The sequence below is a fragment of the Nematolebias whitei genome, chromosome 10, assembly GCF_014905685.2.
Source record: "Nematolebias whitei isolate Nwh7 chromosome 10, NemWhi1, whole genome shotgun sequence".
NCBI classification, from domain to species: domain Eukaryota; kingdom Metazoa; phylum Chordata; class Actinopteri; order Cyprinodontiformes; family Rivulidae; genus Nematolebias; species Nematolebias whitei.
This window is the reverse complement of record NC_056507.1, coordinates 33,952,606-33,980,354: the sequence shown is the minus strand read 5'-3', so window position 1 is coordinate 33,980,354 and position 27,749 is coordinate 33,952,606. Positions and strand designations below refer to the sequence as shown.

Here is a 27,749-nt window from a genome sequence, read left to right as displayed (position 1 = left end):
TTGGATTGTATACCTGGATTATTGAGCATGGACTTTGTTGTTCTCATCCTCAGATTACCATATTTTCCACCATACACTTTGTACCGCCCTATAAGTCACATGAGTCCAAATAGTATAATAATCTATATAGTCCAATAAAATGGAAAATCCCATAAATACGTTGCTTCGCCGTATACGTCACATCTGTTATGCGTCACCGCTGACAACCCGAAAATGAGGGCTGAACCCGGAAATGTGGGCCGGTGTTGTGCCAAAAACCGATTGGCTGCCAAATGGTGGCCGCAGGAACGTGCACGGGAGAACTTTAACAAGAATTTAACATGACTAACACCTAAAAACAATTATTTGTTTACTCTAAATTATAGTAAAGGTGTGTCTCGTCTAACTTTTGCTTAATAAATGCACTTTGACGGTCAAATCAACTGCATCTCAAAAGTTGAATCGCGTTAGCGGAAACGCAGAGGATGAGTCGCTGCGCATTTATTCAAAATTTAACAAGATAAGCACCTAAAACAATTATTTGTTTGCTCAACATTATAGCAAAGGTGTGTCTCAGTTGAACTTTTACTTAATAAATGCACTTTAATGGTCAAATCGGCTTCATTTCGCCGGAGCGTCGCGGCAAAATGAAGCTGATTTGACAGTTGCTACAGGCGAGCTGGACTAAAGTGGCATCTACGGCAAGCCGATTGTGTCATTAATAAGACACTTTTCCGATTGTCGTTAATAGACACTTTTACCTAGTACATGGCACAATGGCATGCCATACAAAGTGCCATCTAGCGACTGAAAATGGTAGTGTTCAATATTTTCAGTCAGAATGAATGAAAACGGTCATATCGCAGCCAAAAATTAGTTTAGAAATATGGGAAAAAAATCCATAAATACAATCGCTTTGGCATGCAAGTCACAGGGCATGCAAATTATGCAAAAAGCCATGACTTATAAGGCGAAAAATACAGTATCTTAGATTTTAAACTCTGAATGAATGCGTGCTTCCTGCTGCCGTTCATGCCAAAGAATAATAGGCCTTGAAAAGTCCTTTTTGTATACAAATATTTAAAGGCCAAGTCCTAGTAAAGTTTGTGTTTTTATACAGTGCCTATGAGACAGACTAACTGACCACATTTTATTAAATTAACTTATCATCTGTTGCTTGTTTTCTAAAGGGGGGAAGCATTATGCACCTCTTTGAGGGCGGCAGGGATCCTCTTCTGCCTCCTGCTGAATGCAAAGGTAGCTCTGGTTCCTGGAGTTGCAGCTGCGGAGTTCATTGCACCTGATGAGCAAAAGCACAGAGAAGTTAAATACTGAGAAAATGCCTGAAACAGCTCATGTCTAATTATCAGGGATGTTTCAGTCTGACAGCTTAGAGGTTTCACGTGTTGACATCATGTAGTCAGACTCACTTTGCTTCTGAAGAGTATCAAAACAGTGGTCACACACTCGTGCTGGCTGGTTCTTCAAGTAAGCAAGGTAGCATTTATTTGAGGAGCAAATCTGGCACACCACCTGAGGGATGCAGAAACGAACTAACATCAAATATCGTCATCTTTTAAAGAACACTGCTCATTAGGGGTTGTATAGACTGATCAATTCTAGGACATCTCGCGAGTTTTTTAATTTCACGTCGACTGGTCCCAGTCTGTGATTGTGTCACGTGATCAGCGCCGGGCCGCTGGCTACAAAACGGATTCTTCCAAGCAGATGGAAGGTGAGGAGCAGGTCAAGTCTTCCCAAACAGGTAGAAATTCATCAACAGCGTGGACGGATTTCACTAAAGATGATGTTTTTAGTTTTATTTTATTTAATCCACTAAATAAAATAAAAACGGGTGTGCTCCACTGGAGAATCCACCACAGCGCACCACCACCGGTGGAGAATCCACCACCTCCACAGTGGTTTATTCCATTTAGTGGATTAAATAAAATAAAACTTTTGCAGCTTAATAATAGTTTTGGTTTTCCTGTTACTTATTTGTAGTATGGTAAATGGTAGGAGCACAAATATACGCTACCGATGTTTTGTTGTTCTTTTTTTGTAAATAATGACTTTTTTTTGCGTCTTGAGTTTCTATGACGTCATCAACTAGGCGACGTCAACTATTATCATGTTAATGTCGACTTTAAAAAAAAAAAGTAGTTGTTCAACCCCTACTGCTCATACTGTATATGTAAACTCTAACCAAAATTGTCTCCTGCAGCAAGGTATTCTTTATTGTTGCATGTCTCAGACTGCTCGTGTCCGTTAGCAGAATACATCATGAACCACGAGACCATTTTTATTGAAACGTTCAAAAAGTAATGATTGATTATTCATCGATAACTGACTTGTGTCAGCTTATTTAAACCATGTAGACAATTAAATACAAAAGGAACAAAATAAAGTTACGAAATAAATTAAAATTACAATCAAGATTGTTCCCCCAATCCCTTTTAGTTATCAATCATCAATTTATATCCATATAGTATTAAAATAAATTAAAAAAACAAAACAATAATAGACCATGTGCCTACATAAGGTACGAGTTATGATCAACATAATTGTTTCACGGCTCCATAACTTGTTTTTTGGACCTTAAACATAAAAATTGTCTGTTGATTTGACAAATATTCTGCTAAAATTAGTTGTGGTAGCTGAAAGTTATTCACAACACATACTTTGTGCATGGCATCTCGCAATATCATGAGATTGTGCATAATATTTTTGGGGTGTTGCCAAAATAGCTACAACTCCATTTATCACCTTAAAACAATGAACTCTGGCCTGAAATGCAGCGAGCGATGTGCATCCATTCAAGCAATGATAAAACTTTTTATTTATATGGTTTTGGAATATGTCTTACTCCAATTTTATATTTATTGCTAAGCTCAACTGAATGCCTGATTGGTGGCTCCTAGTATTTATTTTCTGATCAGATATGAATTGGGTTGCAAACATTTGTTTGCTCCTGGTGGGTGTCATTTCCATATCTGAGCATCCATTCATCAGCGCACCTTTCCACACGCACGGCAATGATGTCTCCTCCACGTCAGGGTGAACTCACTGGTGCAGATCATACACATGGTGGCCCGCAGGTCAGGGATCCAAATGGGAGCTTTGGATCCCAACGCTGCACCGTCACCAACGTTCCCCAGTTGGTCCTAAAAGCCAGAAAATAAAAACAAAGTGCTCAATTCACTCTGGCATACACTCGTGCAGACACCCCATAATAAAGCTCAGACACTGTAGACACAAAACCGTAGGAGTTTTTTTTTTTTAACCTCATCTGGATTAGCACAAGTAAAGCTAATTTTCTTCTTGGTGTGTTCACTGATGGCTGTGGAAATGGCTTCAAGCCATTCATCTCGCTCCGCGGCAGAACTACGGGAGAAGAAAAGAAGCAAAAAACCTGTTACGTACTTCAGAAGTGAGTTAACGTACTAAAAACCACTTTTCATTTAAATACCTGGCAGAGAGAATGAAAGAGCGCTCCACGCTCTCGATGTTCAGCTCGTTCTGGTAGGCCTCCTGACTCGGTTTGCTAACCTGCAATTATTTTCATTGTGAACACCTCATGGCTTTTTGTAAGAGAACATGCACACGGTTCTGTGACGAGCACAGGGAGAACGTCTCACCCTCATCCCAGACAGTGACAGCATGTTTTTAAGCTTCAGCTGTCCTGACTGCACAGGAATGGTGTAAAGCAGCGCGTCGTTAAACTAAAAGACAAAAAATAAGGAAGCACAGTTTATACATTAAAACAGTCAAACGGAGTTCACAAAAAGATAAAATAAAAAATACAGTAGTGATGAAGCAAACTGGATTTGCTCTAAAGGGACGTCTGATGGGACGGTGACCGTTTGGCGACTGCAGAATTCTGAGTATTCAGCCAGGTGACCAGTGAGCTGCACGGCCACATGTTACACAGGAACTTTGTAAAAATCCCAACCTACTTTTGTAAAACTATTCTTGGCTGTGCGTGCTGTTGCCCGTTTCTTACCAACCTCAACTCTGCACCCACCTTGGCTGCAGCCCCCACGTTTATGATTTAATCTGGTGAAATGCACTTTTAAAATTAAGATGGGCAGATTTGGACCAGTTTTTAAATAATCATCATCAGCATGGCCTGGAGCTCTAGGAGGAGGGTGGTGGTGCAAAGGTTACAGAAGGTGGGCCTGTGATGGGAAGATCGCCGGTTCAACAGACCGGACCAACAACGTCAAAATGTGGGTGGGAAAGGTGAAGCAGCCACACCTGCCTCCACCCTCATTTGCCCCTTGAGCAAGGCCCGTCACCCCCACCATCTGCTCCCCTGAGCGCCCTAGATGGCAGCTCTCTGCTCCACACAGAGGGCTGTGGTAGCATCAGGAAGGGCATCTGGCATAAAACCAGTTAAGTCTTCGTGTGAGTTGGTTCGCTGTGGCGACCCCTGAAGAAGAGAGCGGTCAAAAGAAGAAACAAAAATGGACTGGAGCTCTAGTTCAAGGCAGTAGCCACAGGTTTTCTGTTATCACAGAGCAACCAAGCAGCTGCCAAAATACACCTCTGAAGTTAACGAAGACTAAATTTAGAACATTAGAGAGATTTTGGCGACTCCACTGCAACTGCTGTTCACCAACTAGTTTTCAACCGTCACAGCCCAGAGAGATACTGGTCTAAATATTCAAGGATTTTTTTTTGGTCATACCAGCTCACATTTGTTTGTTTACAGTACAACATTTGGACTCAGGTCCCAGATCAAGAAGCCTAATAATTAAATAAACGCATACAAAAGAGTATAAATATATACACATGTACACACATACACACACGTGTGCGTGCATGTGTGCGTAAATAAATGAAGTAAAAAAAAAGGTAAGATGAGACTGAATTACTGTAAGTACAGCTCGAGTTCAGTACTAACAGCTGCTCTGAATGCTCCTCAGCCACCTGCTTGAGGGGAGGGGGAGCTGGAACAGACTGTGCAGGATGAGTGGAGTCCTTCATGATGCGGCGCACCTTCCCCCTGCATTGTGATGTGTAGAGGTCAGAGGTGATAGGAAGGCTGCTTCCCACAGTTGCAGCCTCCCTCTGCCATGCCACAAGGTGATGCAGGTGCACAGAACAAGCTCCACCACACAGCGATAGAAGCTCCTCAGAACAGAGCTCCCAAGTCCAGCTCTCAGAAGCTTCCTTCTTTCATGAACACAGAGTCCCCCCACCCCCGTGTTTATCCCGACCAATAGTCACGATCCACTCAGAATAACTGAGGACCGTTGGTCGAGTCCGGCACGTTGTTGTTGAGCCAGGTTTCCTTTAGACAAAGAACAGCATCGTTCTTCATCTCTGTAGAAACACATCCTCAGATGTAACAAGTCCATTTTGTTATCCTGTGAGTGGACAGAAAGAGAGTAGGACTCTGGTTTTTCTAGCCTTTAGCTGAGCTAACACGCCCTCTCGTTGCTCCTCTTCCTCTGCTGCGCCATTCCCTTGTCCTCAGGAGCCGCCGCCTGTCGAGTGCGGATTTTCTGGTGTAAAACAATTGCCAAATCTTTTGTACGAGTTCACTTGCTGTGGCAACCCCTGAAAGAAACTTACTGCAGCAGATCAAGTCATAATTGTGAGGGCGTTTCTCAAGGTGAGCGAAGGTGGGCAGAAAAATAAAGAGCGTGGCCAAGACTATAGTTTTACAAACCTTGCACATAGAAATAGGCTTTGATGTTTGAAACTGGGGACTTAAATAGGCTCGCTGGTCACTTGGTCACAAACAATCAGGGCTCAGTGAGACTACATTGATCATTTCAAATATTTTCTCGCACTTTTACTTTAATTTCGAGTCATCAAGTACCAGTATGCTAACAGTCATACCAGCTTTAGCCTCCAAAATATTTTACAAAGAGGTAATATTATGGTTCAAGAACAGAAAGTCAGAGACCACATAAAATGTTAGGCTTTGAACTAATCAGTGTGGACTCTCTGATATATGAATTCTTGAATCCAGCAGTACGTTGAAGCAGAATGTTCAGCTGTATTTGGCAAAAGCCCTGGACTTTGGACAGAGTCAGCAGCGTTTGTCCCAATTTATTTTTATATATTTATTGTTTTATTGTTTTCAAAACTCTGGCATAAGGTATTGGACAATATGCATTTCTTCCAGGAATGCTCATTTTATTATGCATTTCTTACAAAATGTAGCAATAAAGAGAGAGAATATTGATTATTGTGTACTGTACCAAGAAGAACTTTCTGGGCTGCATCACTTTCCTGGACCTCTTCATCAGGACACCCTCTTTGAGAAAGATCTGAGCACAAAAATAACAAAAAAGTGGTTCAATTAAAAAGTTGCGTTTACAAGCCTAACATTTAAGAGTACAGGTTTGCAGGTTTCAATAAAAAGCAGAATTAGTTTCTTGGATTGAAGATGCTCGTTACATTTATTGCTTGAATAAAAACAAAGACATTATTAATTAGTGAATAGTCACACCAATATTTATACTTCTATAAAAGGTTTATATGTCTATTGTGATATACAGTTAACCTTTCTGAAGACTAGATTTAAAACTAAGTTTTTATGGCTGTACCCGTCCAGGCTGGATTATCTCCTGGTTGCCACTCAGACAGCACTGCACCTGCATCAACTTCTGGAAATTATCCTGAAGAAAAAGAAAACCAGCAGAAATCAGTAATACTGGCCAACATTTTATCAATATATATAAAATAAAATGTTTTATTTTGGCTCTCACCCCATGTTTTATGATGTCATTGGAATGATTAGCCACCTCTTTCACTAAAGCAAGGGCAGCTGAACGGATACAAATACGTTTTAGATCATTGGGTTCTTCATCTGCAGAAGCAGTCAGTATGTTGTAGTATACAAGTACCTTACCTTGAGTGTCTTTGTAGTCATTCGAGTCTTTGGACAGGTTTTTTAAGTAGTCTAAAACAAAACATTTCAAATTTAGATTAATTTAAAAAAAAAAAAAAAAAAAGTACAAGTCCTTCTCAAAAAATTAGCATATTGTGATAAAGGTCATTATTTTCCATAATGTAATGATAAAAATGAAACTTTCATATATTTCAGATTCATTGCACACCAACTGAAATATTTCAGGTCTTTAATTGTTTTAATACTGATGATTATGGCATACAGCTCATGAAAACACAAAATGCCTGTCCCAAAAAATTTGCATATTTCATCCCACCAATGAAAGACAAGTGTTTTTAATACAAAAAACGCCAACCTTCAAATAATCATGTTCAGTTATGCACTCAATACTTGGTCGGGAATCCTTTTGCATGAATGACTGCTTCAATGCAGCGTGGCATGGAGGCAATCAGCCTGTGGCACTGCTGAAGTGTTATGGAGGCCCAGGATGCTTCGATAGCGGCCTTAAGCTCATCCAGAGTGTTGGGTCTTGCGTCTCTCAACTTTCTCTTCACAATATCCCACAGGTTCTCTATGGGGTTCAGGTCAGAAGAGTTGGCAGGCCAATTGAGCACAGTAATACCATGGTCAGTAAACCATTTACCAGTGGTTTTGGCACTGTGAGCAGGTGCCAGGTCGTGCTGAAAAATGAAATCTTCATCTCCTTAAAGCTTTTCAGCAGATGGAAGCATGAAGTGCTCCAAAATCTCCTGATAGCTAGCTGCATTGACCCTGCGCTTGATAAAACACAGTGGACCAACACCAGCAGATGACATGACACCCCAGTGACTGTGGAAACTTGACACTGGACCTCAAGCAATGTGAATTCTGTGTCTCTCCTCTTCCTCCAGACTCTGGGACCTTGATTTCCAAAGGAAATGCAAAATTTACTGTAATCAGAGAACATAACTTTGGACCACTCAGCAGCAGTCCCAGGTCAGGCGCTTCTGACGCAGTCTCTTGTTCAAGATTGGCTTGACCTGGGGAACGCAGCACCTGTAGCCTATTTCCTGCACACGCCTGTGCACGGTGGCTCTGGATGTTTCTACTCTAGACTCAGTCCACTGCTTCCGCAGGTCCCCCAAGGTCTGGAATCGGCCCTTCTCCACAATCCTCCTCAGGGTCCGGTCACCTCTTCTCGTTGTGCAGCGTTTTCTGCCACACTTTTCCCTTCCCACAGACTTCCCACTGAGGTGCCTTGATACAGCACTCTGGGAACAGCCTATTCGTTCAGCAATTTCTTTCTGTGTCTTACCCTCTTGCTTGAGGGTGTCAATGATGGCCTTCTGGACAGCAGTCAGGTCGGCATCTTACCCATGATTGCGGTTTTGAGTAATGAACAAGGCTGGGAGTTTTTAAAAGCCTCAGGAATCTTTTGCAGGTGTTTAGAGTTACGTCATTGATTCAGATGGTTAGGTTAATAGCTTGTTTGGAGAACCTTTTCATGATATGCTAATTTTTTGGGACAGGCATTTTGGGTTTTCATGAGCTGTATGTCATAATCATCAGTATTAAAACAATTAAAGACCTGAAATATTTCAGTTGGTGTGCAATGAATCTGAAATATATGAAAGTTTCATTTTTATCATTACATTATGGAAAATAATGACCTTTATCACAATATGCTAATTTTTTGAGAAGGACCTGTAAATCTGACCCAACACTGGCTTTTAAGTACTTTGTTTTTTATGTAGTAAATTCTTGGAAGGATTAGGAAATGAAATCCTGGATAAAAACAAAAAAAAGGTCTGCAGGTTCTTACACAACATAAATATACAAAAGTGGCAAGGAACATTCCTCACATTTTGGTGCTGTGGATAAGACCTAATCCAACCAAAGCACAAAACATCAAGCGTACTCAACTTAAAGCTTCTGTTACGTCACTAAATCAGATTTGGGCAGCACTTTAAAAATCTTATTAAATGAGGACCGAGGAGGCAGGACGAAAACTTAAAGCTGCTTTCTGGACAACAAAGGACAGCATGGCACTTTGATGAAGCTCAAAGTCTGCTTGGACAAGCACTGTGTAACTACGGTGGCCCAGAGGTGTAAATGAACAACATTTGAAAAACAGAATCACATTAAGCTAAAGCGGAAGTGGCCGGAATCACAAGAGGAAAAAACGGAATTACATTAAGCAAAACCAAAAATGGTGGGGTTTGTTTTTAGTGTAATTTTTTTTAGTTTATTAAGGTATTTATTTATTACGTTTATTTATTGAATTTTTTCAAATGTAATTTTGTTTTTTCAAATGTAATTCAGTTTTTTCAAATGTGACTATGGCCACTTCTGCTTTAGCTTAATGTGATTCTGTTTTTCAAATGTTGTTCATTTACACCTCATGGCCACCGTAGTTTAACAGTCCATAACAAGATATGAATGATGTGACGTTTGATTTGTATAATGACCAATTTGGACTGAAAACTGTAAAAATACCAGTTTATTAAGTAAAAGTACCTGTGAGGAGCAGCTGATACTGAGGAATTCTCTGAACTGGTTTCAGTAGGTAATGCTTCAGAGCCAAGTTGGCACAGCGTGGACTCGCCTAAAACATACATATATATTTTTAGGAACACATACATCCTATTGGTCACACTTAAACAATGAAACATCAGCCAGATCAAAAACACGCCTCATTACAGAGAGGAAACCAGTTCAGCGAGGCAGCACTACCTCAAAGTCTTTGACGACTGCCCCAAACGCAGAGTTCTTCTTGGTCTGCTCTTCCAGTAGAGCCACATTCTTGTCAAACTCACGGATGTAGGTGGAGTACATCTTTAAGAAGGGCCCTTTCTTCAGGAAGATGTCAGCAACCTGGGAGTCCTCATCCCTGCAAGAAATAAGAGGAACATTATGTAGATGAGCAGTGTCTCTGGAAGTCATGTGTTCAAAATGTGTTTATATGACAGAGTACAGTGGTCACTTGTTTATCATGGGGGATCCATACCCTGAAGCCCCGTGATAAGTGAAAAACCGTGAAGTAGGAATAGTAGTACAAGTTTATTTTAGTATTTATATCTATCTATCCATCCATATCTATATATCTATATCTATATCTATATATATATATATATATAAATAATTTTTTTAATTTAATTTTATTTATTTATTTTTTATTAAGGTGTTTTAAACCCTTCCCACATTCTTGCAATATTCCAAACAGTGTTTCTAAACTTTAAATGAGTGCAGAATGTCATGATTTCAGCTCTCTGCCTCCGGCTGCTCTCTGCCACCTGCCAGCGCTCTCGGCCACGCCCACTTCTCCGCTGCAGAGCGGAGGTCTGACACGCTGTGCAGGAGGAAGCTTCTCCTGCAGCGTCAGCTGCCCACAGCTGCAGGAGGGGCAGCACACGGGTGCAGCAGGGGCTAAATAATTTAAAATACTTTATTTTAAATAAAAAAATTCCATGACGATCGTGTGGCTCATCCATCAATCAGCCAATTGTGTGTCATGTCCAATCTTATTTTGAAAAACAGTGATAGAGTCCGTGAAAAATGAACCGCGAAGTAGCGAGGGACTACTGTGTTCCCTTAGCTTCAAAAGACGACAGCATTTGGTGCAAAGGTTGAGCTGCAATGTTTGACGTTTTGCACACAATTCATCCTAAAAGCTCCAATATTAAATAAACTTTTAAAGAGATGGGCTGATTTTCAAATACAGAAAGTCTAATTAAAATTAGCATGTTTATGAATTCATGCAACAATCACAACCATTATTTTTACACTAGCATCCAATGACCGTCAGAACGGTTTGTCTTTTATTCTGTCAAAAAATGCACACCGACTGGAAAAGCATCATTAGGACGTGACTTGGCGTGTCTAGATGCTAATATGGAAAAGATGGTTATGGTTGAATGTTCTAAAACAAACCAAATAATTTTTGAAGAGTGCTTTTGCTAAAATTGCACATTCCCACCATAAACATGTGTAAAGAGACATTTTATAAGGAAGTTATTTATACCACTGAGTCACTCTCTGCTTCAGCTCTATGAGCAAGTTTTGGTTGAGCTCATACAGCTGTGGCAGGTAGTACAAGATCTGGTTGAGAAGACGCTCCTCGATCACCGGCTTTCCGCTCTGCTGAGACGCTTTGTTCACCGACTCTCGGAAATCCTGCAAGTCAAAAAGACCGATAACGTCCACAGTTGGAACTGATACACACTCACAAAAACTGAAAGTATGCCCAATATGGGAGTTAATTACTCAGAGATTCTTCAGGTTGAAAAAAAAAAAAAAAAAAAAAAACTAGCGCAGGTTTAGCAACTGTCATATGCAAATCATGCAACAAGGGACTCAGACTAAAGACATCCAAGTAAAGAAGATGAAGAAAGAGGAACTCTTCTGCCTCATGACCTACACATGCAGCTGACTCGCATTAAACAATCTTAACTTTCCTGAAAGAACTGTGAATCAGGACTAAAACAGGAAAGAGGTGAAGCCTGAAGGCTCACTTTGGGTGTCTGATGATGATGTGAAGGTTTTTGGGTGGTTGATGGGAACACGTGGCAAATAAACCAACTCAGAGTCAAGAAGTCATGTGGTCAACATCTGTGAACATTTCCTGCTACAACAGCTGGCACTGAAGAGCTTGTGTGGAAAACAAAGGGGCAGAGAATTTGAAATAAATATTCATGTTTTATAATAAAAAGGATGATGCAGACATGACTGTCAGCAGGAAGTACATAATTTTAGATGAAACTGATGAACATGCAATGTTTCAAGCTGACAAAGAACTGACGAATTCAAGTGGGCTCATGTTCTTGTGTTCACAGCAGAGATTTCTTTATAAAAATCATCATATATTTGCCAAAGGAAAAGCAGTTATATGTAGTTAGCATTTTGAAAGACTTATAACCGAAGTATACAGAACTAGTATACAGGGTCTGGCCATAAAATTAGAATATCATGAAAAAGTTGATTTATTTCAGTAATTCCATTCAAAAATGAAACATTTATATTATATTCATTAATTACACACAGGCTGATATATTTCAAATGTTTATTTCTTTTAACGTTGATGATTATAACTGACAACTAATGAAAACCCCAAATTCAGTATCTCAGAAAAATAGATTATTACTTAAGACCAGTAAAAAAAGGATTTTTAGAAATGTTGGCCAAGTGAAAAGTATGAACATGAAAAGTATGAGCATGTACTTCATTCAATACTTAGTTGTTGCTCCTTTTGCCTGGATTACTTCAACAATGCAGCGTGACATGGAGTGGATCAGTCTGTGTCACTGCTCAGGTGTTATGAGTCCAGGTTGATCTGATAGTGACCTTCAGCTCTTCTGAATTGTTGGGTCTGGTGTATCACATCTTTCTCTTCACAATACTCCATGGAATTTCTATGGGTTTAAGGTCAGGAGAGTTTGCTGGACAATTAAGAACAGGGATACCATGGTCCTTAAACCAGGTACTGGTAGCTTTGGGACTGTGTGCAGGTGCCAAGTCCTGTTGGAAAATGAAATCTGCATCTCCATAAAGTTGGTCAGCAGCAGGAAACATGAAGTCTCAAAATTCTGGCTGTGTTGACCTTGGACATCAGAAAACACAGTGGACCAACACCAGCAGATGACATGGCACCCCAAACATCAATGACTGTGGAAACTTGACACTGGACCTCAAGCAACATGGATCCTGAGCCTCTCCTCTCTTCCTCCAGATTCTGGGACCCTGATTTCCAAAGGACATGCTAAATTTACTTTCATAGAACCCAACATAACTTTGGACCACTCAGCAGCAGTCCCAGGTGAGACACTTCTAACACTGTCTCTTGTTCAAGAGTGGCTTGACACAAATAATGTGACAGCTGAAACCGTTGTCTTGCATACTTCTGAGCATGGTGGTTCTTGAAGCACTGACTCCAGCTGCAGTCCACGCTTTGTGAATCTCCCCCACATTTTGGAATGGGTTTTGTTTCACCATCCTCTCCAGGGTGTGGTTATCCCTATTGCTTGTACACTTTTTTTTCTACCACATCGTTTCCTTCTCTTCGCCTCCGATGATCTCATGCTGCTGATTATTTCATGTTGCTGTGTTCATTAGTCCTCATCTGCTCAAACAGACTCCTGTTCATGCTTTTGTTGTTTTGCCACATTGTTTTTGTACTATTAGTGCTTAGTGTATTCCTATGCCCCTTTTCCATTAGTAATGGTACAGCCCGACTGGACCCGACTCAGCCCGGTTCTAAGGCTTTTCCATTAGTAACGGTATGTAGAACCTGTCCCTATTTTCAGGACCCTTGGCTCTGTTGTTCTGACCGGGCTGATTAGGTATGAAAACATGACATCAGAACACGGTCAGTCACTGATTGGTCGGGGGCGGAGTCACTAGATCTTCCAGAAACTTTTCAAAACATTGATCCGCCATTTGCAATTTCTCAGACCAGAGCAGCAGCTGGACTTATTTTAAAGATGTTAAAAACAATAATGGCAACACCTTGGTCTAATACAGACGTTTATTGTGCATGGTGGCCGATGACAAAATTCAGAGCGAGCTGGATGGAGCTCTGCTGGTCTCCCCGGTCCTAGCCCCCGGAGCCTCGGAGCCAGGCCGGGGAGGGCGTCATCTCCCCGGCTCTGAGTTCCGCAGGTCACTACGGAAGATCCTCTGTGGTGCTGACTCAGGGCTCGGGCATTGTGTGCTCAGAGCTCCGCTGGTCACCGTGAAGGATCATACGAGCTGGTGACTCACAGAAGGCTGTTGCCAGACCCCTGCCTCACGTAATCATGAAGGCCGAACGCCGATCCCGGCAGACAGGCGGACCAGGATGGGTCTGGGACAGACGGTGGAAGCAATTTTTAAATAAACTAATATTTTGTTTTTATAAATAAAAATTTTTTTTTTTTTAATCTTTGAAGCGATTTTTTTTTTTAAACTAATTTTTTTTTTAACGCATAAAATGTTTGTAAAAATCGCTTCCACGGTCCGTCCCAGACCCGTCTCTGTCTGCCTGTCTGCCAGGGTCGGGGTTCGGCCTTCATGATTACGCGAGACCGGGGTCTGGCAACTGCCTTCTGTGAGTCACCAGCTGAGCTCGGAGCTGGGAAGATGACACAAGACTTTAGTTTAGGTTCCGAGACTCCGGGGGGAAGAGGACCCGGGTGAGACCAGCAGAGCTGGTCATAAAAAAATATATATACTTTATTTATTTTTTTGCGTTGAAGATGAAAAAAATAATAAAATAACCGGTGCTGGCTTTATCATGAAATCCTGTTTTCGCTTTAATGACTTTTAAAGTTAACTCAGCTGAAAATCATAAAAATACACAAAATTATTGGATCTCTCAGGAATATTTCCCTCAAACACGTTTAAAGAAGAGATACAGCCTTTAGTTCAACTTTATTCTAACCCACAATTGTACAAATCACAAAACAAGAACTTTAAAGCAAAGCTAAAAATAAAATCTGTGAACAAGAAACAAAACCACACATCTAAGTTGAACAATAAAAGTAGACACAATGAGTGCAACTACATCAAATGATGAAAACCTACAAAATTTTTAATATAGATGTTTTGTAGAATCTGGTTCATCAGAGATTTAATGGTGAACTAAAGTTCATTAGCAGGAGTCTGTCTATCTCTCTCTCGCTCTCTCTGTAGTATATTCTTAGCTCATGACTCGGATCTTAATGTTTTTTAGAATTTGTGTTTTTGTTGGCTGTAACTGGGACCCTGCATACATAGTTTCATCCCACCTTATGCATCACATGTGGTGTGTATGACAAATAAATCTCTGACTCTTGACTCTATTAATGTGCTTGAACACAGAGCTCTGTGAACAGCCAGCCTCTTTAGCAATGACCTTGTGTCTTGCCCTCCTTGTGCAAGGTGTCAATGGTCGTCTTCTGGACAACTATCAAGTCAGCATCTCCCCCATGATGGTGTAGCCTCCAGAACTAGACAGAGACCATTTAAAGACCTTTGCAGGTGTTTAGTTAATCAGCTGATTAGACTGTGGCACAAGTGTCTTCAATTTTGAACCTTTTCACAATATTCTCATTTTCTGAGATACTGGTTTTCATTAGTTGTCAGTTATAATCATCAACATTAAAAGAAATAAGCATTTGAAATATATCAGTCTGTGTGTAATGAATGAATATAATATACAAGTTTCACTTTTTGAATTACTGAAATAAATCCCTTTTTCATGATATTCTAATTTTATGACCAGCACCTGTAAATCACTTCAGCATGCTCAGAGCTGTGCAAGAGAGTGTTCATCTTTATTAGAGGCTCTTCCTACACGTTCTACAGGGACTCAAACACTTCCTGTCCGCTGCACAGAGACGAGCGGGCCCATGACTCAGTGTGCTCTGATTTACCGACCGTTTCCTCTCCAAACATCTGCTCATTTGAAAACACTCAACTTTGTAAAATTTAAGTTTAAGTCATGAAACTGAGCAGGTACAGAAGTCGCCCCTGCCGTATAATGAAGCAGATCATTTACATGATTCTTGTTGGATACGTTTGATTTTTACTTCTTGTTCCTCTTTGAGCTTGATATACACCCAGTCACCAGCTGCAGATAAGGTCATGTCCAAGTTATGACGGGTTTACAGCCGTGTTTCTGGATGAATACTGTATAACTACATAATGTAATAAGTTTTATATCACGTAAAATAAAAGACGAGGCATTTTCCCCAAACACTTGATCTAGAAAAGGTTTGGTTTTTAGAAACGGTATGATCGTTTTGAAAGTAATGACCCAAAACAAATGCAACAAAAACACTAGAGAGTCTGATAATGTTGCTGTGAAACATCTAAAACCTCCATTGGTTCACGTGCAATGCTTCTGTTGTGCACCGATTAGGATTTTTAAAAAGTAAAATGGGTTCAGTAAAGACTTTAAATATTTAAAGTCTCGTTAAAAAGAACCAATTCAAATAATTAATGCAAATGCAAAGATTGTCCTTGTTTGTTTGTTTGTTTTTAACGCCAGCACCTGGTAGCACATACGTATGCACATTATTGGATTTTGCAGTTGGGGTGTTTTTGTGGGAGCATATCCATCATCTAACTCCACTCCCCAAGAAAAACAGTTTCAAGAAAAGCAGCTCAGTCTCAGTGGTCTGTTTGTCACAGTAGTTTATTTTGAAAGGGTTATAAAGTGGAAACTATGATCGGGGGTAAGATCAGCTTCACTGACATATTGTTCACGTCTCCCTCCACACTGGACCAGTGAAGAGAAAGAAATTATTTCAGGAAAAGTGACTAATTATTGACAAAAGTATAAATGAATCACCGCAGATTATAGATGGAAGCAGCAACATTTACATCTAACATTTCCGACTGTACGTGGGTCCATCAGTACATATGAAGTGGGTATTTTACACAACAGTAAAGGCACTACGTACACACTAGATAAGAGATCTAAAAAGTTAATCTGCTTTATGTTAAACTGCAGTAAAAGTTTCAGTTTCAAAACTTGAGCCTTGTTAAAAAAAGGAGATGCGATACAACAGCAGATGTTAATAATATTTTATTTAAAAAGTGCCTTTCAGGACACCCAAGGACACTTAATTAAAGACAACATTTAAATGTTGCACATTTAAATCCAGTCGTTTCCATGTCTCCAGTATCAAATTAAAATTGAAAAATCTTTTGCAAATAGTAAATTAGCTTAATCTGTTTAGATGTTTTAAGATTGGAATTAAAGATTTGTGTGAAACAGCAACGTGTTGCAAGCTCTCATTTTTAATTTTACATAATTTTCCCTCTTTACTGGTGATGTAATGGAGAGTTGACCTCAAAGTAAAAAAACTTTTAATATTGGTAATCAAATATTAAGTTTATTTATTTATTACATGTCTGTGCAAGTTCTGACGATGTCAGCAATTACCAGGTAGATTTTATAACATTTGTAAACATTTATAAACTTCAGGCTGGATCCTAATGGCTGCCAATCACCATGTAAAAAACTGTAAATTTTTTTTTAATATAGCGCCAAGTCACAACAGAAGTCATCTCAGGGCACTGAACAGAAACATTCATATATTTAAAATAAGTTAACAATATTAATCTGAGGAGCAGACTGCTTCGAGTTTAACTCCATCACAGAACTCTCATCTTGAGCAAGCACTAAGGCGACAGTGGAAAGAAAAAACTCCCTCATGAGGAAGAAACCTTGAGCAGAACCAGGCTCAGGACAAGCGGCCATCTGCTTCGACTGGCAAATATTGTCAATCTTTCTGATTTATTAGTGATTATCACTATTTTATTACAAAGATATTACAGGAGTACACATTTGTCAAATTTTATTTTTGTGCCTATCAAAATTTGAATATTGTGCTGGTCTTGGTACGCTAAAGTTTAAAATGGGCTATTGTTCACTAGGAAACATTTGGGTCAAACCAAACCAAAATTATTGCATCTGGTTTCTAATTTTGTTCATGCACTTTGTTATTGAATAAAGATACGCTGCCTTGTAGATGCTGAACAGCTCCAGCATGTTTACAGCTCACATCCATACAAATCTGCAAATATAAACCGCTAATGCACAACCGATTAGATGGAAAAAAATTGAACATGAAATATTACAAAATAAACTGGAGAACCTACATTGTCTGTTTTTCTCAAATTATCATAATGATCAATGGCAAAAGGAAACGTGTTTTCGACTGACCTGACTAAATCTTGAGCGCGCTTTCAGTAAGGATTGCACAATTTCCTCTCTTGTAGCACCACATGGCTTGGCAGCTTAGTTTACTTCTTTTTTAACACTCGTTATATGAAATAATAATATTTGGGTCAAGGTAGCTCAAAGTTCAGTGCCATGGTCTTGTTCCTGAGGCTGTGGGTTTGAGCCCAGGAAGCATAAGGAAAGTGTTGGTGGAATTTTGGTAAAGATTTATGGATGTTTATAACTGCTAATGTTAAATTAACGTTGAACCATGTGTGAGAGTTCAAAGAGGTGTTTTGCTCTCAGAGAGAAGCCTGCAGGCACCTGATGCCTCAGAGTCTGTGAGCTGAGAGGCCGAGGTCATCGTGCTCATAAGAGTTTATAATCAGAATCAGAATAAGCTTTATCATCATTGTACCAGAATACAGTGAGATTATGTTCCTACAGCCGTCCGAAAGATGGGCGGCGTGCACGTTGCTGCTGCTACAGGAGCGTGGCCTCTTATCCTTTATCAGAATACTTTTCAGGTAGAAAAAGGTAAAAGGCCATGAAGATGAACAGTGGGATTACAAAAAAATCATCTCTTCACACCTTGTCCTTATCAGGACACGATTTAAGACATAAAAAAAACTACCAGCAAGCACATTTATAAACATTAGATATGCATTTGGCGTCAAGACGGTGAGATTTGTCCATGAAGCACTTCCAGATAGTCCATTGTCCTGATAAGATGTTGGTCAGCTGGCAGTTCGGGGGTGGGGGGTGATAGACAAAGCTTTTTCCTTAATTTACCCATGTCCCCGGAGAAATTTGACAGTCAGCCCACTTTCAAGGAAAACGGGGGAGTCAGATTCAGATAAGCCACAATTGTTGATTTCTTCAAGCAGACTTTTTTTTTTCTTTTGTCAGCCTTGAGTCCTGCTGGAACTTTTGATCCAAAATGGCATGATTTGTGGGCATTCCACTGGTCCGTGCCATGAGCCTTCTTCAAGGTCATCTCCATCATGGTGGTGGGTCCTACAAGCCACAGGTGGCCTGCAATTTTCATAAATCACTTCCATCTTACGGTCTAGTTCGAAAATCAGCTGATTTTGAGTCCTCGTAGCACGAACCAAACCTTCACAGAAACTCTGCAGTTTTGTCATGGCCGAAACTGCTGCCAGTGCCCTCTTCAAAAGCCGATAACAGGAACCCACCGATGCCAAAAAGCTGAAACCTTGCTAACCTTGCTATTCCAATAAACATCTTCGGCGTCCTCCTGAGACAAAGCGGAAAGACACTTCAGCTCCCACATTCCCCATGGATCCATGACGTATCCTGAAACGCGAGTCTCAGCAGGACATGAGGGCTCTCCAGGACCCTGTCGCTTTGTTGAAAACATTGTCGATTGCATTGAAAGTTCAGCTCACAAGATCCATAATAGTATTTTTCGTTCAGAAGATGTCTAACAGGAGCTCCGAGACACAGACAGAAAGCAAAAAAGCAAGAGGAAGAGGAGAACGGGAGGGAGAGAAAAGGTGGCTGCCTTGTGCAAGAACAAGAGCAGAAAAAAAAAAAAAAAAAAACCTTCTTGTATAACGTCTGGCGCAGATCTTCGTGACCGGGCTCCAATGAAACATCTGTGACAGCCTATTGTGAACTCTGCCCTTGCAAGTAAACTGGATTGAAAAAAATCTTCTCCTGTCGTCGTGTGTGGGTTTTTTTATGTACCGTAAGTAGATAATACAAGGATGTTTTTATCCAACAGAAAGGTCATCCAATGTAAAACTATTGCCAAATAGCTCGCTGTGACGACCCCCGCAGAAAGTCCTTTTGTTTTGTTTTTCATTACCTTCTGACATCATCAAATCACTTTTTATTCCATACTTTGTTTTTTGACTTTAAAACATTTACTCTAGCCAGAAATGTTCGTTAAAGCTGACCCTACCTTTCTACACTTGGCAAATTTAGCAGTGACATTTTTACACTTGCGATTTTAAATGTAAAATTTCACTAATTAAAGTTTTTAAGGTTACATTTTGGCACGATTACTACAAGTGAGTTAGCATGCTAAAGTTAGCGTTAAGGTAAGAAACGTTAGCATGCTAACATTAGCATGTAGTTAAACAGGTGTCCCGCAGAGATATTAAAGTGTTGTATCTTTGGTTCGTTTGTTTTTGTCTTAAGCTTTTGTTATCTGTTAGCCAATATAACCGGTCACTATGGCTTTGCAGTACTGTATAATTAAAATGTTATCAGACAAAACCACAGTGGGGTTGAAAAAAAAAAGGCAAAGCAGCTTAACAAGAGTGGAAAAATAAAAGGTTACAATTAAGGGCTGGGCTTGTTGCTCTTTAACAAACCAACATCTACATTCCATTCAGTGTTTTGTCACAAGTCAAACATGTTTAGGATGTGCAGAAAGGGAACGAGCACCTTTTGGTGACTGATTGGTTACAGATTTCTCAAAACGTGACAAAGAGACAAAGTTAGTTTGTCTGTACAGCTCTGTACTGTCATGTTTTCATCAGACTGGTCTGTAGCTGATGGTCCAGGGAAAACCATAAAGAATGTGAACTTAAGAGTTCCTCTGTTCAGGGTGTGCCCAAACTCCAGGATAATTAAATACACATGGAGACTGAGCTCACTGCAGGCCAACACAGTCAAAGGATACAGAATATTCTTCCCGTTTGTCACAGCAAAGTAAGATTTTTGTTTTTCACATGAACCAAAAAGCACCTCAAAAGGTGACGTGTGGTTACTTACCACGTGCAGAAGCTTCAGAACGTCAACAAACCTGCATGAAGAAGAAAATGAAGTTAAATGAGCAGGTCATTTGTCTTTTTTATGTTTTTATCTAACACTGTTTTCTGTTTTGTTATTGTACATTTTAGCTGGGCTATTATTCTCATGGAGACGTTTGATTATGAACCACCTACAGGCGTTTCTAGAAATGTTTCCAAAACATTTATGGTTTATTAATTTGGGTATAAAAACTATATTTTTTATCTAAAATTAAAATAAACTAATCTCAAAAACATAGATCGTAATCCTTTAAACCAAACTTATCTGAACAGAACAATACCATCAGCTGTGTACTAGAAAGCACAAGTCCCATTTTGCATGAAAAAGTTAAACAAAAATAACTTACACACTCTCAGAGGACATGATTTCTGTAGCGATGTGTTGTATATTGCTTTTTTTTCTTGCAATATGCACCTAGGAAAGATGCAAAAACACATTTAATGTTTGTGTAACAAACTGAACGACTGCCATCAGTACAGTAAGATAAGAGTATCAACTACTGGTGCACAATATCAGTTACAAACAACTGTTTTTCGTATAAAACAAATACTGTCAGATGATTCATTTTGATAAATGCATTTCGTAAATTTTACAGTGAAAACTCTTCACCATGCTTCCTTCGGACTGCTCGGGGTCACCTTTACTTGACACAGAACTGCTGTCTTCTTCGTCGTCATCATCATCTGAGGAGTTGGCTCCGGTATCATCCTCTGAGAAGGTGTCATTAAAGACAGTCACGTCCTCATCGCCTGAACATCTGATGAAAGAAAACACAGATATGGTGAAAACAAGCTGCAGGCCGAAATGCAAACATAACGTGCCCCTGACAACATTATTAAAAAATACCAAATATAGCACTGACGCAAGGTTAACAAACAAGGATCCAGCACCGACTGGAATAAACAAAATATGTACAGGTGCTGGTCGTAAAATTAGAATATCATGAAAAAGTTGATTTATTTCAGTAATTCCATTCAAAAAGTGAAACTTGTATATAATATTCATTTATTACACACAGACTGATATATTTCAAATGTTTATTTCTTTTAATGTTGATGATTATAACTGACAACTAATGAAAACCACAAATTCAGTATCTCAGAAAATTAGAATATTACTTGAGACCAATAAAAAAAATGATTATTAGAAATGTTGGCCAACTGAAAAGTATGAACATGAAAAGTATGAACATGTACAGCATCAATACTTAGTTGTTGCTCCTTTTGTCTGGATTACTGCATCAATGCAGCGTGGCATGGAGTCGATCAGTCTGTGTCACTGCTCAGGTGTTATGAGTCCAGGTTGATCTGATAGTGGCCTTCAGCTCTTCTGAATTGTTGGGTCTGGTGTATCACATCTTCTTCTTCACAATACTCCATGGATTTTCTATGGGGTTAAGGTCATATGAGTTTTCTGGACAATTAAGAACAGGGATACCATGGTCCTTAAACCAGGTACTGGTAGCTTTGTCACTGTGTGCAGGTGCCAAGTCCTGTTGGAAAATGAAATCTGCATCTCCATAAAGTTGGTCAGCAGCAGGAAGCATGAAGTCTCTAAAACTTCTGGCTGCATTGACCTTGGACCTCAGAAAACACAGTGGACCAACACCAGCAGATGACATGGCACCCAAACATCACAGACTGTGGAAACTTGACACTGGACCTGAAGCAACATGGATCCTCTGCCTCTTCTCTCTTCCTCCAGATTCTGGGACCTTGATTTCCAAAGGAAATGCAAAATTTACTTTCATCAGAGAACATAACTTTGGACCACTCAGCAGCTGTCCAGTCCTTTATGTCTTTAGCCCAGGTGAGACGCTTCTGATGCCGTCTCTTGTTCAAGAGTGGCTTGACACAAGGAATGCGACAGCTGCAACCCATGTCTTGCATACGTCTGTGCATGGTGGTTCTTGAAGCACTGACTCCAGCTGCAGTCCGCTCTTTGTGAATCTCCCCCACATTTTGGAATGGGTTTTGTTTCACCATCCTCTCCAGGGTGTGGTTATCCCTATTGCTTGTACACTTTTTTCTACCACATCGTTTCCTTCTCTTCGTCTCTCTATTAATGTGCTTGAACACAGAGCTCTGTGAACAGCCAGCCTCTTTAGCAATGACATTTTGTGTCTTGCCCTCCTTGTGCAAGGTGTTAATGGTCGTCTTTTAGACAACTGTCAAGTCAGCAGTCTTCCCCATGACTGTGTACCTACAAAACTAGACTGAGACCATTTAAATGCCTTTGCAAGTGTTTTGAGTTAATTATCTGATTAGAGCATGGCACCAGGTGTCTTCATTTTTGAACCTTTTCACAATATTCTAATTTTCTGAGATACTGAATTTGAAGTTTTCATAAGTTGTCAATTATAATCAACATTAAAAGAAATAAACATTTGCAATGCATCAGTCTGTGTGTAACGAATGAATATACAAATTTCACTTTTTTCGAATGGAAGTACTTAAATAAATCAACTTTTTCATGATATTATAATTTTATGACCAACACCTGTATATTTTCTGTGACTGTACTGAAAGATGGCAAGTGGTTTAAAATGAACACAGTTGCCTCAGCACATTCTCTGGAAGACAGACTGTTGAGAGATGCTGTGGCAGAAACGATACAAGCCAATACTGAGACAAGAACATCTCAACTGTGTGTTTTTATATATTATCAAAAATCAAAGATTCAATAATTAGAGATGATTCTTTACCACGATGAAAATAGCAGAATATATGTATCACATCACTAAGTCTTACTTTTCCTCACAAAAAGAAACAAAAACAATGTTAACATAAATGGTAAATATTGCCAACATAACCCCTAACACTGGTCCAGTTAGTCAGGAAGCAGTAGTCTTGCTAAAATATATCAATTACAACACACAGCTGAATTAACCTTCTAAATGTAAAATGATTGTTTTTAAATGACAAAACTGTGCCAAAAGCGCACCATGGTTTTTCAAACCCCCATGATTTTGAGAGAAAGCACTACATAGGGAACAACAATGCCCTGCAGAAAGGTTAAAGGCTGAAGAGCAGAAAGTCTTCATCACGTTTACAAATGTTTTTCCATTCAGCTGTGACCGTTATCTGCGAGACCTACTTCGTGTGTTTTAAGAGTACATTTTTCTCAGCTCGAACCACAGAAAGATGACATATTGGTCTACAAAAACTAAACCAGTCTTTTTTCTTTTTTCGTTTTCTTTCCACTTCCTGTTGACTATTACTCAATTCTTAGTTTTAACAGAAATTATATGCACAAGGACAAAACCAGAATTACAACAAAAACATACAAAGTAAAACCTTGCACCAGACAGTGATGACCATATATTTTATAGACGCAACTTATTGGTCAAGATCATGTCTTGTAATGAAAACTGCAATGAAATTCTGCTTTTTACAAAGAAATATTCCCTACAAGGTGTGTGGTTATGTTTGTCAGATACATTATTAATTATACTTGCAAAAATTTTACTAAACTTTAGCAAGAGGTGAAGCAAAGGTACGAAAAGTGGACAGTTTAAACATACTGATTATATTGGGGATTATATTTGATTATATTTGGGGAGTGGTGGCGCAGAGGTTAGAGAGGTGGGCTTGTGATCCGAAGATCGCCGGTTCACGCCCCGGCCCCGACAACATCAAAATTGTGGGTGGGGTAGGTGAAACACACACACTTGCCCCCACCCTCATTCGCCCCACTCTGGGCCCATGAGCAAGGCCCTTAACCCCCACCATGTGCTCCCTAAACAGGTCTCTCTTGAAAATGAGTTCTCGTGGCTCAATGAGACTAACCTGGATAAATAAAGGCTAAATGAAAAAAAAATATATATATATATTGGAGTATATCTTCATAAAATGCTCTTGTAGATGGACTGGTTTTGGAAAGTTGAACTTGAATTCTTTCAAATTGTTTAATTATGCAGTAAAATCTGGTTGAACTCAGTCTTTTGAAAGGATTTTTCCTTTAAGGGGCGTTATTTCAGTGAGCTGTTAGTATCTGAGTAAACAGCAGAACTGCATTGTACTGGTGGAAATCACCTTGTCAAACAAAAATACACCCAGAGCAGACATACTACCAAAGACTCAAACCATGCAGGCATTTTATATTTTCCTCTTGTCTAAAGGTTTTATATCATCGTTGCTGCCTAATGTAATAATTTGTTTTATTTGAACCCTTTGTGTGAAGTTAACTGGGTCAGTTATTCAACACCAGAAAGGCTGTGTGAGCTTGCATGTTGTCACACTTGTCAATCTTCCCTCCCTGGAATCTGCAACATTGTTGCCATCTGTCATAATCCAAACATGTTTTCAAATGAACACTTCCGAGAAGAACGGCACATTTAACAGTTAGGTAAAATAAGATATACCTGTCAAACTCTATTGGTGGTCGAATCAGCAGTGAGTTTTTCACGAGGGACAAATATGGCTCCTGCTCCTCATAAATGCTCTCAGCATCATACACGGGGCTCGGCTGGGTCTTCCTGCAAGTAGCCGGTGAAGGAGACGGCAACTTTCCCACAAGCACATTCTCATAGTCCGATATCTCATCGTAGATGGCTGAGTTGTCATATACTGGATCTTCTTTGTATCCGGCAGTAAACTCATCTCCATCAACGCTCTGTTCAACCCATATTAGCTGAGGAGAGAGTTTAGGTTCTACCTCGGGATGTTCAGCAAAACGCTGATGTGCATCACGATCCTTGTGCGCACTTCCAATGAAATCAATCACAGTGTGGTATGGATTCTCATCTTCTTTTGTCGTCTTCTTCTTGCGAAGCTTCAAATCCAGGATCCTCCGTAAGGTTTTCCCCTTGTGTCCATCAGAACTCTGTAAGTCAGCAGAAGAAAAGGACTTGGATTTCTTTGTTGGGCTGAAGCGAGAGTGCTTGATGCCTTCACTGGACGTCTCAACTGGTGGTGACGGCAGCTCCCTTGTCATCATCTCCTTCAATGCACCATTGTATAAAGTACTGACTTGCCTGGCCTTGAGGTCTTGGGATTCACCTACTTCTTTCTCCTCAGTGGGTTCATTGAATTGCCTCAAAACCACCGAGCTGTTGTGTCTACGAGGCTTCTTTTGAGATGCTTGACCCGTCCCGCTCACCTCTGCTGCAGGAGTCATGGTGGGAGTCTTGCTGAGCTCCGTCCGATTGAGAAAAGTGCAAGAAGGACTGGGATGCGTTCCCTCCTTATCATCTCTTACTTTCTTCTGCATCTCTTCACTCTTTTTGCCGATAGATTCCTTTATCTTACAGGGCTGCGTGTGCAAAACTTGCATCCTTGCATGCTCCACATCCTCAGATGGTCTTTGAGCAGCAGAGGCGGGTGCTTTTGTAGCATCAGGTTTTTTCCTGGGCAGTGGGGCTGGTGGAGGACAAGCTCTTCTTGCAGACAGATAAACTGGTTGATTGTTCTCACTATCAGGTATGCTGACAGACGGGGATGGGCTGTCCTTTCCGTCTGATGACACAATGCTTTCCCTCCTTTCCTGGATAGAGGTCTCCTCCCTCTCCTTCTCCACCATTTCCTGATGAGACGGAGCAGCTGTTTTGGGTTTTCGTGTTACAGGTACAGGTGGAGGCTTCCGAATAGGTCCTGGGTGTGGTATATGTTGGAGAACATTGGTTTGCTTTGAGCCAAAGCCATCATCTGCTTGTCTTCCTCCTACTCCACCCTGAAGTATTGCATCACTTATCTGATCACTCTGTGTTCTATGAGGAAGAGATGGTCCAGAAGTCTGGTCAGGACTGGTGGTCTCAGAGTCTAGATTTATATTAAATCTTTCATTGAGTTTATGGTTAATGGCACAAGCACTGGTCAAAGAAGAATTTGTCACCTGACACTGAACATTGCCTGGTTTTGCTCGGTTGTTATTCTGTTTGTCAAGCGATAAAGGAACAGTCTTTCCATTTTCTTCTTTTTGGTTGTTGTGAGACGTTTTAAAGTTTTTCTCCTTTTGCTCAACCTTTGGGCTTCTGATGCATGTGCAGTTGTCCTGCCTACAGAGGCAAATAGGAATAACGTAACCCCACTCAGGCCTCTTGCTCGGCCAAACTCCATTCTGTGACTTAAGAAGCCCGTTGGTCTTAAGGGTCTCTGAATCAGAGTTTCCTTGCGGGCTCTCTGAACTCTGGGGTCTTGATTCCACAGCAGTGGAGGGTTTTAGGCAGGGCTTGGGAGCTACTGGGGGTTTAACCTTCCTCTGTATGCCAGGAGACAGGTGTGAGGGGCCATCTGTTCTGGGGGGTTGGGGAGACAGCACTGTCCTCTGGTTGGGGGACTGCCTTGGTTTAGGGGCCAGAGGTGGCTTATGTATACCTGCAGAGAAAGAAAGAAAAGCCAAACAAATGTGGTAGATTGTGTGGAAAAAATAAACATAAAAAAAAAAAATCATCAGATCTCAAAAAGCCAAGTGATAAAAGTAGGTGAATATGATGTAAATAAATATACAGTACACAATAGGAAAATGATTTTCTCTCAGCCCTTCTCATTTGTGGAGTTCCTCAAGGATTCAGTTTGGGTCCTTTGGGTTCTCTTTTAAAAAAAAAAAGCATCAACTTTTCTTGAATTGCTATATTGAAAAAATCTAGGCTTATATTAAGTTATACAATAATCATTAGATGAAACCACTATAACTCAAGTGTTGTTAAAACCTGGATGAAGGTGAACTTTCTTAATCTTAAGCTAAATAAAACAGAAGAAATAACTTTAAAATCCCTCAACCATTCTCCTGGCACTTTTGATTCTTTCAGCTACCTTTACTGTCAATACCATTATTATTTATTTGCTTTATTTTTCCTTTTTAAGCACTAATCCTAACTTAATGTACAACCACTTGTTCATGGGGATTTAAATATCACATGGCTTTTGTTTGTCACTCCACACACCAGCACAACAACCCAGCTGATGGCTCGTGTCTACAAGCAGAGGAGCAGATCACAGATGGAGTTGAAAAAAGAAAGAAAGGCGTTTGTGAAATTCATGAAAACTGGTACATCTGGATGAACTACTGCCCTAAAATCTTTTATGGAGGCCAAAACACTGTAACCTGCTGACAGAAAGGGATGTTGTTTTTACACATTCCCCTGCTCATTAGGCCACAGTCTGAACAGCTGACTGTCCTTCAAGTTTAGGAGAAGAAGGAAAAACTACATGGAAGTGTGACAGAACTCATCTGTTCGGTTGACTTTAGTCAATTGTATGAGATAAAAAAAATCTTTAAAAACTCAAGTGGATTTTTTTTATTCCCCTGAGGCAATTTTCTTTTTACTGCCAAATAAAACCCAAACTGGCAACATACACTTCTTCTTTAGTGCTGATCTGTGCTGTTGTTTTTATTAATATTATGTTTAAGTTACAAAAGAACAAACTCGTAAATGATCCTCGAGTACTTGTCATTTCCAGCTTCATGGACTGTTTCTGCTCAGGCGAGGCTGCGCTCACAAACAAATCATTTACA

The 27,749-nt window shown here is 40.0% G+C and overlaps 1 protein-coding gene across 1 annotated transcript in view; it reads right to left on the bottom strand.

The window, feature by feature from the left end:
* Positions 1–26,390, bottom strand: part of LOC119416488 (FYVE, RhoGEF and PH domain-containing protein 6) — a gene marked incomplete at its 5' end in the record, with an annotated part of 28,372 nt that extends 1,982 nt beyond the window's left edge. Inside the window, 17 exons of the mRNA XM_037683721.1 lie at positions 1,188–1,279; positions 1,410–1,512; positions 2,997–3,143; positions 3,264–3,363; positions 3,449–3,528; positions 3,618–3,701; positions 6,195–6,263; positions 6,543–6,614; positions 6,705–6,763; positions 6,848–6,898; positions 9,344–9,431; positions 9,560–9,716; positions 10,848–10,999; positions 20,256–20,286; positions 20,641–20,708; positions 20,904–21,051; positions 24,658–26,390. Coding sequence (XP_037539649.1) covers positions 1,188–1,279; positions 1,410–1,512; positions 2,997–3,143; positions 3,264–3,363; positions 3,449–3,528; positions 3,618–3,701; positions 6,195–6,263; positions 6,543–6,614; positions 6,705–6,763; positions 6,848–6,898; positions 9,344–9,431; positions 9,560–9,716; positions 10,848–10,999; positions 20,256–20,286; positions 20,641–20,708; positions 20,904–21,051; positions 24,658–26,390 — 3,234 coding nt within the window. The remainder of the gene's footprint in view (positions 1–1,187; positions 1,280–1,409; positions 1,513–2,996; positions 3,144–3,263; positions 3,364–3,448; positions 3,529–3,617; positions 3,702–6,194; positions 6,264–6,542; positions 6,615–6,704; positions 6,764–6,847; positions 6,899–9,343; positions 9,432–9,559; positions 9,717–10,847; positions 11,000–20,255; positions 20,287–20,640; positions 20,709–20,903; positions 21,052–24,657) is intronic.
* Positions 26,391–27,749: the final 1,359 nt, after the last annotated feature.